The sequence below is a fragment of the Arachis hypogaea genome, chromosome 1, assembly GCF_003086295.3.
Source record: "Arachis hypogaea cultivar Tifrunner chromosome 1, arahy.Tifrunner.gnm2.J5K5, whole genome shotgun sequence".
NCBI classification, from domain to species: Eukaryota; Viridiplantae; Streptophyta; class Magnoliopsida; order Fabales; family Fabaceae; genus Arachis; species Arachis hypogaea.
The window spans coordinates 14,816,763-14,830,871 of record NC_092036.1 but is presented as its reverse complement, the minus strand read 5'-3'; the positions used below and the strand labels follow the sequence as shown (position 1 = coordinate 14,830,871).

General features: G+C 34.1%; 1 protein-coding gene across 36 annotated transcripts; it reads right to left on the bottom strand.

Annotated features, from left to right (window-relative positions):
- Positions 1–4,208: 4,208 nt before the first annotated feature.
- LOC112798732 (UDP-D-xylose:L-fucose alpha-1,3-D-xylosyltransferase MGP4) lies at positions 4,209–11,315 on the bottom strand. Of its 36 annotated transcripts, none has more exons than XM_025841642.3 (10): positions 10,959–11,246; positions 9,609–9,665; positions 9,160–9,196; positions 9,001–9,053; positions 8,584–8,895; positions 7,557–7,676; positions 6,645–7,306; positions 5,618–5,779; positions 5,297–5,512; positions 4,209–5,002 (listed from the first exon to the last, which is right to left on the bottom strand). In XM_025841642.3, the coding sequence occupies exons 7-10, from the start codon at positions 7,122–7,124 to the stop codon at positions 4,793–4,795; spliced, it is 1,068 nt and encodes a 355-aa protein (XP_025697427.1). In that variant the 5' UTR covers positions 7,125–7,306; positions 7,557–7,676; positions 8,584–8,895; positions 9,001–9,053; positions 9,160–9,196; positions 9,609–9,665; positions 10,959–11,246; the 3' UTR covers positions 4,209–4,792. The 36 variants fall into 36 exon arrangements, with proteins under 36 accessions (XP_025697427.1, XP_025697429.1, XP_025697424.1 ...); XM_025841644.3 differs by having other exon boundaries at positions 8,584–8,891; XM_025841639.3 differs by having other exon boundaries at positions 9,001–9,196.
- Positions 11,316–14,109: the final 2,794 nt, after the last annotated feature.

Below are 14,109 nucleotides of genomic sequence, written 5' to 3'. Positions count from 1 at the left end.
TCTTCAATGCTTCTTTCGATTTGATCATAATTACCAGGGAGTTTCTACTACAAATTCGTCAAACTCCTCCCCATCAATCAATCAACCACCTCATCCACCAGCTTCTTTTCATCAACCACAATAATTTCTTACATCTTCTTCTCAAAATTTAGATATGTCCTGATATCCTGATTCTTGTGCCTCTCACCACCTCACTAATGACGCATCCAGTTTGATTTCACCCTCAGCTTACCCAGGACCCGATCAATTATACATAGCCAATGGTTCAGGTTTGCCTATCTCTAAATCTAGTTATTCATATATTCAGAATTCATCCAACAATCATGTTTTCATTTTAAAGAATCTTTTGCATATTCCTCAAATAGCTAAAAACTTAATTAGTGTTTCAAGATTCTGTCTGGACAATAATGTCTTCTTTGAATTTCATCCATTTCATTGTGTGGTCAAATCACAGGATACCAAGCAGGTGCTCTTTCAGGGACAACTTAAACATGGGCTATATGTGTTTGATCAATTTTGTATTCCAAAACCATGTTATGATAATTCAAACTTTCATGCCTTTTTAGCCACTTGTAGGACAAATTTGGAGTTGTGGCATAAACGCCTAAGCCATCCATCTCCAATTATTGTTGAATCTGTTCTTAAAAAGTGTAATCTTCCATTTTCTAATACAGTTGATTCAGCATCTTTTGTTTGTGAAGCATGTTGTAAAGGAAAAATGCATTCTTTACCTTTTTCCTATTCTAAAACCACTTATACTATACCATTACAATTGGTTTTCTTAGATGTTTGGGCCCTGCTCCTTCTATATTTCGTTCTGATTTTCGTTATTACTTGAGTATTGTAGATGCCTTCACTAGATATACATGTATTTACTTATTAACTACCAAGTCTCAATTGCTTATCATCTTACAATAATACAAATCTATGATGGAAATTCAGACAGGTCAAATTCTTAAATCTATTCAAACGGATAATGCTAAAGAATTCTTATCAAATGAATTCAAAACCTTTCTCAATATTAATGGCATCATTCATAGATTGTCATGCCCTCATACTCACCAGCAACAAGGTGTTGTAGAAAGAAAGCATAGACATATTTGTGAAATAGGACTTATCTTACTTGCTGCTGTACATTTGTCAATGAAATATTGGGAGGATGCCTTCTTGAATGGTACTTTTCTTATCAATCGATTGCCCACCAGGATACTTAATATGAAATCACCCTTTGAGGTGCTTCATTTCAAACCCCCTGATTATTCTATTTTGAAGGTTTTTGGGTGTGCTTGTTATCCAAACTTAAGACCCTTTAATAAACATAAATTAGACTATAGGTCTGAACAATGCATTTTTCTTGGTTATGCTCCTTTCTCAAAAGGGTTTAAATGTTTAAAACAAGATGGTACAGTTGTTATTGCACGTAATGTTATTTTTTATGAGAATATTTTTCCTTTTCCCTCATTTTTTCATAAGAATGTTGTCTCTAATTCATCACTAACCTCTTTTTATGAGCATGAGATGTTACCTCAGATTCCTGTTTCAAATTCTCCTACACCGCAGTTACCTTGTACCCAAAGTTCAACTCCACCTACCTCAACTATACTTCCTACCTCTAATACAAATTCCCCTCCTTTAACTAAAAATGCTTCATCAACTATTAATCAATCACCTTCTGAGACGATTACTACAGATTTTGCACCAGTATCAATTTCTGGTTCTGAAATTGAGCCTCCAAGGTTACCTATCATAGAATCTTCATCTTCTCACAATACTCATGCTATGGTAACTCGTTCCAAATCTGGTATCTCTAAGCCTAAAACTCTTATTGCACATTCTAATCATCTTGACTTAGTTAATAATGTTCCCAAGACAGCTTCTCAAGCTATGCACTCTTCTCATTGGCTTCAAGCCATGAAGGAGAAATATACTTCTCTCATGAAAAATAAAACTTGGCATTTAGTCCATCCACCACCCAATTCCACCATTATTGGGTCTAAATGGGTGTTTGCCATTAAGCGTGGACCTGATAACTCTATTAAAAAATATAAGGCTCGCCTTGTGGCCAAAGGATGCCATCAAATTGAGGGCATAGATTATTCTCAAATCTTTAGCCCGGTCATTAGGCCAACAACGATTAGAGTCATTTTATCTTTGGCTTTATCTAAAGGTTGGTCTCTTAGGCAATTTGATTTCAATAATGCATTTCTCAATGGAGATCTAACTGAGAATGTGTACATGGCACCACTTCTTGGCCTCTTCAATTCTAATTCTGACTTAGTATGTAAACTTGATAAGGCCATTTATGGTCTCAAGCAGGCTTCCAGGGCCTGGTTTTCTAAACTGTGCAATACTCTATCCATGTTTGGTTTTCGAAATACTTCATCTGATCCTTCCTTATTTGTTCATTTTACAACTTCTTCTACTCTTTTTCTTCTTGCTTATGTTGATGACATAGTCATCACAGGTAATGATAAATCTGAAATAAAGTCTATTATCTCTCAATTGAATCAAATATTCTCTTTAAAAGACTTAGGGACACTGCATTATTTTTTAGACATGCAATTTAATTTTTTTCCTTCAGGAGACTTACATATCTCACAAACTACCTATATTTGTGATCTTCTTAAAAAGGCATCCATGGATAAGTCACATTCAATGCCCACACCTATGCTTTCTTCTGAAAAACTAACACTGCAGTGTTCAAATTCCTTTGATAATCCTAGTCTCTATCGATCAATAGTAGGAGATCTTCAATATGCAACTCTCACTCATCCTGAAATTGCATATTCAGTCAACAAAGTTAGCCAATTCATGCATTCACCCATGATTCATCATTGGAAGACAGTCAAACACATTTTGCGTTATCTCTCAGGTAAGATTAATTATGATATTCAATTTTCTAAATCCTCTGATCTTCGTCTTCTTGCCTTTTCAGATGCCAATTGGGCCACGGACCTTGATGATCGACGTTCAACAAGTGGCTACTGTATTTATCTTGGGTGCAATCCAATCTTTTGGAGCAGCCGAAAGCAAAAAGCTGTAAGTCGTTCATCTACTGAGACAGAGTACTGTTGCCTGACAGATACAGCAGCTGAGTTAGTTTGGGTTCAAAAGCTTCTACGAGAAATTCGTGTTACTTATCCAGTTGCTCCTACTTTGTTTTGTGACAATTTAGGTGTTGTTCTTCTTGTTGCAAACCCAGTTATGCATAGCAAAAGCAAGCACTTCGAGGTTGATCTCCATTTCATTCATGATCATGTTCAAAGAGAATTGCTAAACATTGTTCACATACCTTCTCATGCTCAAGTCGCTAATATTTTGACAAAACTATTTCTAGCTCCCTCATTTACTGTGTTCATGGACAAACTAAGGATGCAACCAAATCCTACCCTTAGTTTGAGGGGGGTGTAGAGAATATAGACACTAGTGAAGTTATATGGAGCATGTTATCACTATAAATATAGAACTTTTAGTGTAAATAAAGGATCATTCTGCAACAATTTTAGATCAATATTACTCATCTCAGAAATTAATCTCTGCTCTCTCTTTCTTTCAATTGCTTTCGACTCTTTTACTTTTTCATAATTTTCACAAGGTACACCAAAAGAAAAATAGATCTGAAAATTATATTGGATTTAGCAACTGAACTCTACACTTGAGTTACAATGGCTTTATAGATTTATGATATCATTTTTATACATGTAATTAAATTTAGTAGCGAATAGGAAAACAAAATATCAATTGTCTAATAAGATGGGATTCTTAAATTTTAAGTTGTCTATTTGAGTATTTCTTACTTGAAAACTATTTTTCTTTTTCAACTAATATTTAGCCAGTGTTATTTATTTTTATGGGCTTTAAAACTAATGTTTTCATTTTTATCGACTAAAAATTTAGTTTTGTATCTTTGGAAGATGAAAATTATTGGAATAATACTGGAAAGTTTTTTTTAGTTAATATTAACCAATTTTTTTAAATTATTTTATTTATCTTAATTTTTGACTATAAATCATAAATCTTAAAACCTTAATTTTAGACTATATGGTTCTTTTTTCCACGAGTAAAATTTGAACCGGATGTAGTTGTTTGAAAAGCATATAATATGCCACTTAAACCAAACTTCCAACCAAATTCTAAATTATAAATCTTAAAACAAAATTGACTAATATTGAATAAATAAATAAAAATACACACAAAAGACTTTAAAGTAGACAAAAATACACACCAAAATTTATAAATATCAAAATACATTAAAAAGATTATTTTTAATGGACAAAAATATAAAAATATACCATAAGCCTCACAAATCTGCTGACGTCATAGACATTTTTGCCGATAAAAAAAAAACCATTTCAAGTGTAACTTGATATATATGAATCTTGTGTACTTTTTTCTATCCTAAACTCTTTCATATATACTTGTCCATTTACTTGCTAATATTGGTTAATTAAAAATTCATTTCCTATAATTTCTCTTATAAATATTATTTTAAGTAGCATTTGTAGTCCAACTACAAGAACCAAATAAATTCTATCCTTCTCTTCTATGGACTTGTAATACAATCCAGCATCTTTGAAGCACCTTTTTCCGCACAAAAATGAAACACAAACTATCTGCCAAGGAATCGTTTGGCGGCTGGTATGGGTGCAGCACATGTTGATAGCAAGAGTTCGGATGTCTTCATCAAGCCTCTACCAGATGGGCGGATGAATGAATTGGCAGAAACCATGTTCTAATTTCCGAAAATAAATGCTCTAACAAAATCCGACGATAAACTCGAGACATCCAAGGGTCATATTCTACCAAGCGGGGATTCGTCAGCATGATCATCCACCAACCAGAGGCCATAGTCGCGAAATCGCTTTATCTTCTTCTCAAAACCTACTATATAGTTATTGTGAATGATCACATGCTTTCCTTTAGTTTCCTTAACCCATGTCTTGTTCTTGAAATATAACCCACCTGTAGGAAAAGCTGCCTGCGGCAACAAGTATAAATCCACCTGTAGGTAGTCATGGAAATGAATCATGAAAAAGAACATATTCAGCCTCTTACATGTTATAAAGAATAAACTGGTTATATAACAAACTTGAGATCAAGCAATTAGTACAAATATCAGAACAATTGACATTTTCCTGTTTTCTGAATTGAAGGTCTCTCCCTTGTAACTGACCATAAATCATGTAGTACACTACCATGATGCCATAAATAAGCTTTGGTCATATATTGGTATATTTAAGGTATAGAAGTTATCCACACTGGAAGAGAATAAAAAGAGAAAAAAAAAGGGACAAACCTCTTTAGCTGTCTTCATCAAAGCCCAGTTAAAAGCAGGTTGATCATTTGATTTCTGGGTTCTAGACCATGGTTGATTCTGAAGTTCCTCAATCCACTTTCTCAAGACTAGCTTTGCTCCGTCTGTAGGGCGAAGGAAAATCATGCAACTGCATATGTAAGGGCGGCCCTTTTTTCCTGGTGGCGGTAAAGCATGAGAATGGTTTAATGGTTTGATCTGATCTCACAAGGTAACAAAAAGAAAATAAAAAAGTCTGTAATACCAAGAATGAAACAGAAAAGCACTAGACCGCAGCATATACACATATATCATCATACTTACCGGAATCATATCATCTGTAAAGTACACATCATGATTCCCTTCTAACTGAAGCAATGGATCCCCCAACCAGACCATATCAACATCATTGTACATTACACTATATCCGAGCTCCAAAATCTTCAGAAGATGGCTAGGCCTTCTGGCCGTGAAGTTGAAAAATCCCTAGACAGTGAAAATAAACAAGACAGATTCTAAAATTCAGAAACACATTCAGAAAATAAATAGATCAAGATAATTAATAACACTTCAGACATAACATAAGCATGAAGAGTAACACAAAGGACAAGATATATGTGTGATAATTTCCGAGATGCATCCAATACAATAACAAGAATTAAAGTAACCAAACGTTGAGAAACATGTTTATAAGAGAAAAGATAATATAGATAGAAGGTAAAGAATATGAAAATTTACTGGGACAAGGTAAGCAATACAATTGAGGTTCACCCCTGTATAAGGGTATGAAATATAACTAAGGGTTTGTTTGGATGAGCTTCTAAGAAAATATCTCTTTTCGAGTTATCTTTTTTAAAGAACCTTATAGAAAAGTAAGTAATTTTATATTTGGATATCTCATGCAAAAAGATCTTTTTATCTATCAATTATGTTTGGATATAACAATATAAAAGTACTTTTTTGTTTATTTATTATGTGAAAAACATCTTTTTTTTAAGGAAAAAAGATCTTTTAAGAAAAATGTAACTTGTAGCTTCTCAGAAAAGATTTTTTTTTCTAGTACTTTTACTACTAGAAATTTACCAAACACGCTAAAAAATAAAAAATAAAATATTTTTTCTATCAACTTAATGGCACCCAAACAAACACTAAGCATGTTTGAGCCATGCACATAACTAACAGAGTATACGATTAATAAGGTCAATTTCTAATAACTGGTAAAGCAAACTATAATAAATCATGATCCGTATATTACTAAAATGAAAGCCCAATTCAATTCAGGCCTAAACTCCAAAACACATTAAAACTACTAAATTTCAGTTACTAATAACGTAAGAGCATACATACAAACCTTAGATCCAAACTTATGAGCAGATTCAGCATCAAGCACAGGTGGAATAAGAACAGCATGACCAGGCCAACGCTCATTAACCTTATAGAGTGAAGCATAGTCCTCAGCAATGACAAGAACCATATCCTGGCGGTTCTGCCTTGTGATACTGATCAACCAGTTGTTGAGAAACGGCAAGTAAGGCTGACTCACAATGCAAATTATGACAGTTCCATTTTTGCCCACAAAGGAGAGAGCTTGGTCCAATGTGTATGAGTTCCACTTTGAAACAGCAGGCTTCGAAACTGAGAAGATTCCATGGGGGATATTGACCCAGGGGCTGAAGACACCCACCACCATGACGAGGCAAAGGAGGACCAAGAGTGTCGTTGGGGTGAGGATGGAGATGGGTCTCTTGGAATTGGCCGAGGAAGGTGGTGGAGCGGCAAATGGGTTCGAAAAGGCATTGTGCAAGCTTCTTTGATGCAGAAACATTGACATCGTAGCTCGTAAAGAAGAAATGGAGAAGTGTGGTTGTTGTGAAGGGAAAAGATTGAGACTTTGATGAAATTATTGGGGTTTGAGATTTGAGATTGGAAGATTTAGATTAAGCAAGAAACAGAGGTAGTGACGGTGGTGGTGGTGCTGTGGCAACACTTGAATGGATCCAATCAAATTCGACCCTTACAAAAGAAGATTAAAGTAAATATCAGTAGAATAATCAATTGAAAGTGGAAGTATATGGAATTTAAGGTTCTGAAAACCGACCGGTCATCGAACCATTTTAATTACTGGTTTACTGCTTCCACCAGTTCAACCGGAAAAACTATTTTATAATAAAATAATAAATAAATAAAAATATGCATATAAAATGAAAATATGAAACATATATTAATAAGTAACATACACAATATTATTTAATACTATTATTACCACATGTTTCTGTGTCACTTGTTTGATCACTTTCTTTCTTTCTTTCTTTCTTTTCAACACTTGATACTCTAATTAGAATAAGACTACATTATCAACCTGCTCCGACGATATACTTGTCCACTGTACAATTAGAAAATGGTTATTTATATCCTAACTAGAGCCTAGCCAAGCACCACAAAGAGCAATGCAGGAATATAAAGCAGTTCCAAATGCCAACAAAGCTGAGATTTCCAACATGCACAATGCATAGTAGCCAGCATCATTCCCATCTCCTGTCAAAATGTCAGGACCCTACAATTTCCAATTAAATCAAGCCAACAACATTGATTTAAGATACCAGTGCCCCCTCCCTAGTAAGCATACATCCCAATCATCATTTCTACAAGAGAAAAATACATTCATAGCCCTCAGATCTCATACTGTGTCACTTGTTAACTTACATATGATTATCTATGACAGTTTTTTGTGGCAATACTTTTGGTAATTTAAACATGAATGTTCTATAACTCAGATTACATCATTATATTTTGCTGTTATCATTCAAATCTCTCTCATCATATTAGATATATTTTCATGATATTATTCAGTCATTCATGGAACTAGAACTATTGGAAGATTAATTTGGCAAGATATGAAGTTACATAAAGTAGAACTAAATAGCAAACACACAAAAATTAACAAGCTTTCCATTTAACAAATTCACAATTAGCAAATGCACCCAAAATCAGCAGTCAGCAGCATAACTAAATTAGTAATTAGCAAGCTTTCCATTCAACAAATTTAAGTCTCCCGTTTAACAAAATGGCAAACTCAAGTTTCATCATAAATTCAAAACCAAGCAATTAGTTAACTACATTACGTACATAGCATCATAAGAGATCAGAGCTCACAAACACACACAAAATTAACTAATTGTTGTTAACTAAATCATGCTGAACACATTAAAAACTAAATTAACCAAATCACATTTTCTTTTTATAAACAACAGATTAAAAACAAAAAGAGAAAGCAAGAAAAATTGACCAACCTTCGGTGGTCTTCGAATGAGCAGAGTATGAAGGAGAAGGAGCAAGAATGTGACGCGCAGAAGATGGAGGCAGTTTTATGTTTACAATGCGGAGAAGTGGCAGAATATGAGGGAGAGGGATTTTGGAGCAGCGGAGGGTGGAGTGCAGCAGAATGGAGAAGAGGAGGGTGGAGCACGGTGGATCCGGAGAAGAGGAAGGGTTTAGAATAAGCTCACTTCAATAGTCCAAAACAACAACGCAGCACCTACCCTTCTTTTTCCATTATTTATTTGTTTATTGTTCAGAAACCATGAATGCAAGAAACCACCTAACTTCAAAGATTATGTCATAAACATTAACAAAGATAACTTATCAAAAATGTTATAACAATATCTAAAGGCTTAAAGCAATGCTAAGGATTAGCTTAGGGAACTAACATGTGTCTATGACAGAGAAGAGAGCTCCATATAAACCAATTATTATATTTCACCTACAGAAAATTCATTGCGCGCACACACGTTATTAGAAATTATATAATTTACCTTAGGATCTGTCCGCAAAATAAACTTTGAAAATGCATTATTATTTCATTTCACCAGTCTTTTCTCATGTAGCTATCAATCTTTATTTTTTCTGCAGAAACCAGATGTTAATTCATCAGGTTCATCAAGTATGGTCAATTAGCATTAAGTATGACGACTGCAATGCATCATTTTCCTCATAAATCTCTAAAATTCATGGATTGTATGAAATAAAATATATTTTCCTTGTGCAATGCAGTTTTAGTGTAAATACATCTAAATTTTGGAGATCAAGGCTTAATCACATTCTTTTACAAGATTTGGGAGGTACTTCGACGAGTAAGTATTTTACCATAATTTATGTGTGTCACTCACTTTCTCATAATCCAATATATTTTATACAGTTTGGAACCAAAGTGTCTTAGTTCCACAAAATAGAGTAGCTGTTCTGAACTTTATTCTTACTATATATATCTACTATATACTTCTATATGTTAATATAATTTTTTTTTTTTCCTTCATACCAGGGATATTGGACCCTCAGGCATGGAGGTAATATTCAATGAAGCATGATTTATCACCTGTAATAGTGGCAGTAGCTGGTGTTAGTCATTGCAATTTAATTTTGAACAAAGACTTTTCTTTAATATTTCTATCTAAAAGTGTTGTACAAGTCGTTTGAGAGTTTATGAATTGTACGACAGACAAGTAGTGGTAATTGAATTGTATTTCACTTTAAAATGAGTTATATTTTGATGCCTTAAAGTTGAAGAAGGTGGCCGACGATCAGAAAAGATACTGTCATGCAGCGAATATAGCGGGGCAGAAATGCCATTACGTTCATATGCAATAAAAAATTGATAATCAGCAACATGCAATCAAGTAACAATAGCAAACCCAGGATTAGTAGTATTCTATATAAAGGAAGTAAACAACTCTTCCTTCTCAATAACTTAATTATTTCAAATTCTTTCATTACATGTTCCTACTTGAAGGGAAGAAGAGTGCAAAAAAAAGGTCTAACTTTCTCAGTCACGAACATTATCAACAGAAAGGATATAACATTCTTTCAAGTATGCACATTTTTTCTATAAAAGGAGAGTCCTTCAAGGTAAAAAAAGGAGAAACTTTTTTTTTCAAAATACTGCAAATGGTGTGATCTTTGTTGGAAGAGTATGTGAGAAATCCAAAGTGTTTCCTTTGTATCATTGCTAGAAAATCAAGCCAGAAATGTGGTATTGAATCAGAGGTAACAACTGCAAATCAAGATTCACAAGCAAATCAAGGGCCAAACTGATCCATCCATATTCCTCTTATGTAGTATGTTTATGCTGATTGTATTGTCCAAACATAGAGAACAATGTGATAAGACTTGGCAATTTTCTTCAAATATTGACAATTCTAAATTCTGATTAAGGTCCAAATTTAGTGCAACAGCTGATCAAAGGAAAGCAAGAAATTTCAAGGGAATAATAACCTGTAAAAATGCAGCAAATCCTTTTACACAGCACACATGTTATAAGTTGTTAAGCATTTGAAATGTCGAATGTCCAAGATCCAAAAAGAAACAAAAGATAAATCGAGAACAGCAAACAATTACACGCAAGGCACTTATTACATAGCACTTAATGAATATGGATTAGTGAACCTAAATGGCAAACTAAGGCCTTTTCCCTTCCCATTGTGTTTAATTAAACTCAAATGACAAGCACAACAAACAAATTAAGTCTTAATTCGTTCATTCTTTCATAAGGTAACAAGGTTTAATCATACACAAGCAAATTAAGAATCTATTTGGGCTGAACACATCACAGTGATTAAAGAGCTCTTGCTGAATTTAATCAAGCTTATTCCCACACTATTAAATGGTGTACCTTAAATGGAATAAATCTACTTCAGCTCCTGGCCATCACCACGTGAAACATCTGGAAGTGCATTTTTGAAATTCTCAGCTTTGATTTGAAGTGTCAGCAAGCTCTTCTTCAAGATTCATAGTCTCTTTAGCAAGACCCAGAGCCTTGGCTCCATTGAGGATCAATCTCCCCCCTTATTTTCTTCATTTTCTTCAATTCTCCTTTTTGAGATTAGGTTTCTATTTGCTCTGCAAAGAGAATCGGGAGCTCCCTTCTCTTCTCTTCTTTTGTTTTGTCTCTCTTTACTACATTTTTATTTTATCCCTTAATAGATATATAAATAGAAGTCTCTAATTTTGAGGAAAAAATCATGAATTCAGTCGCTGAAAAACAGAAATTATTTTTAATATGGAAATGGAGATGGTGTTTTAGTTGAATATTGATATTTGAAGTGTATTACAGTATTGTGGAACTCATTCAACACGCCTCCCACGTGTTGCACCACGCCCCCCACGTGTTGCACAATACGCTGCCACGTGTCCAACACGCCCCCCACGTGTTGGCCAGGATGCTGCCACGTGTCCACCACGCCCCCCACGTGTTACACCACGCGCCCCACGTATTGCACCACGCCCCCCACGTGTTGACTTTTTACCTACAAAATCCACCCATCTGTAATTACACCAAATAATCTCATTTTCCAAAAAAACACCAATATCTCTTCCATATAAAAAAAATCAGCCGCTGAAAGATTGTATTAGCTTATACTTTTCCTTTAGAATTATATTTTTGGATAGTCAACCAAGATTTTATAATTGTTTTTATATAAAAATATATATATTTTTTTACTTTTGAACAATGGATTTTGGGTTAGATGTTAATGGTGGATGGATGAATGATGTTGATGATAGTGACAGTGATAGTGACCGTGATGGGAGATTAGATTTGAGTTGGAGGCTGAAATTAAATTAAGATTGAAATCAGAAAAAAAAAATTTAACTAATTTTTTATTATAAAAAATTTAATAATAGGAGTAAACATAAAACCATTATAAACGTTAAATATATAATATAATTAAATTAAATTAAATGTTAGGGATAATTTTAAAAATTTTTAAAAATATTAGAAACAAAAAATATATTTTATCTAATTTTTAATATATATATATATATATATATATATATATATACTCATTAAATTATATAATAATATTATATATTTTTGCTAACACGTAGATAGAGTTAAATATTTATGGATTGAGAATAAGTAAAATTAGAGTTAGGACATATTTTTAATCTTGTAGATAGGGTAAAATTAGGATTGAGTTCAAACTCTATTCTATCTATTGGCATCCCTAAATATGTTATAAAATATTATTTATATTTGAATAGATGTTTTTGACATCTTCATTTAAACAAAACATATTCTCAAATCTTTCAACATCTTCAAATATCTTTTCGGATTATCATCTTTTTCCAAAATAAAGATAGATTTCTATACCGTGAGTTGATTTTTTTTTAAATGATTTTCTTGGAGAAATGATCTACTTATTTTAGTGGCTTGCTTTTCCTGATGCGAAAAATATAATGCGAATTATTTTGAAAATTTTACAAGCGAGAGTTCCTGAAATTGTTTTAAACAAAAAAAATCGATAAGAAAAAAGCAAATTTTTGTTATAAACCTGCTCCAAGATGCTATGAGAGGTCTAGCTTAAATGCATTACAATAACATATTGTATCAAAATCTAAGACCATTTTCTATGATGCTCAAATAAACAAATAAATAATGGCAACACTTTACTATTATTCATAATTTTTATTTTGGCTCAAGAATATTGACATGGAGTAAAGGGTGGTGTTTTGGTTAGAAATGGATGTAAGAAGTATATTTACACTTTGGTGGACGTGTCAGATGAGAGGTCTAACACATAGGGGGCGTGTTACATACATCACGCAAGGGGCATGAAAGACACGTGGTGATGATTGGTTGGCTGAAGTTAGCAGCACATAGGGGGCGTGCTGAGTCAGCACACAGGGGGCGTGCTGACATGGTGAGGCCTAGTTAGTTGAACTAGGCAGCACCTGGAGGGCGTGCTGAGTCAGCACGCAAGGGCATGCTGACAAGTGGCGACGCCTAGTTGGTTGAAGCTAGCAGCACGTGGGGGCGTGTTGAATGCTCACCTCTATATAAGACAAAATTTGGTACCATTTTCATTCCGAAGAAGAGTGTGCTTTGAGTGGTCTTTGAGTGTTGGTAGTGTAATGGAGGGTACTGTAAATTTGGTAATGTATCGCAACGGTGAGATAATACGAAATACTCATGAGAGAGTAAGATCTGTGTGTAAGAATTCATTTTCGTTTGTGGTTCCATGCAGCATGACATGAATGGAGCTTCAAAATAGTCTCTTTCAAAGCACGGAGAATGAAATGTTAATGAGAGTGAGCAGAATTCTGTACCGAAATTCTGTTGTAGTTTTTGGTGGTCTAATACAGTTTGATATCATGCCGATCACTGATGAAACGAGTATGCAGAATATGTTCCAAATGCACCGGCAGGCTCAGATGCGACAGCCACAAATTGAGCTGTATGTTGAGTTTGAAAACGTAGAGACAGAATAGATTCAAAATGATTTAGATATAGAGGATGATAGAGCTACAGTGTACAAATGAATGAATAGTGACAACGAAGAGGACTTCAAAGCCACTTATAAAGCCGGCAATGACCCACCCGGAGCTGCCGACCCACCTGAGACATACGAGTGACCACGAACTGATTCATCCACACCCGGAGCTGCCGACCCACCTGCCTCTGCCGGAGCGGCCGACCCACCTGCCTCTGCCAGAGCAGATGCACCGGGATTGTACTCGTCAACAACCACGAATGCCCGCTGCGGCTGGATAATCCAAAATTTAAAAAATTTAAATACATAAAAAAACAAAATTTGAAAAATTTAAATACATAAAAAAATAAAGTTGGTCAACTTACATAAATTGGATGATCCAAATAATTGATAATATGTTCTTCGAACTTCGTATAATTACGTACCATTTTTTAATCACTACAAACGAATATTTTTTTCAAAAAAAAGTTTTCTTCTAAACCACTACTTACACTACACACTACTATCACTACTGCTACCAATACTTTCTTCACTACTGCGTCGTATAATTTT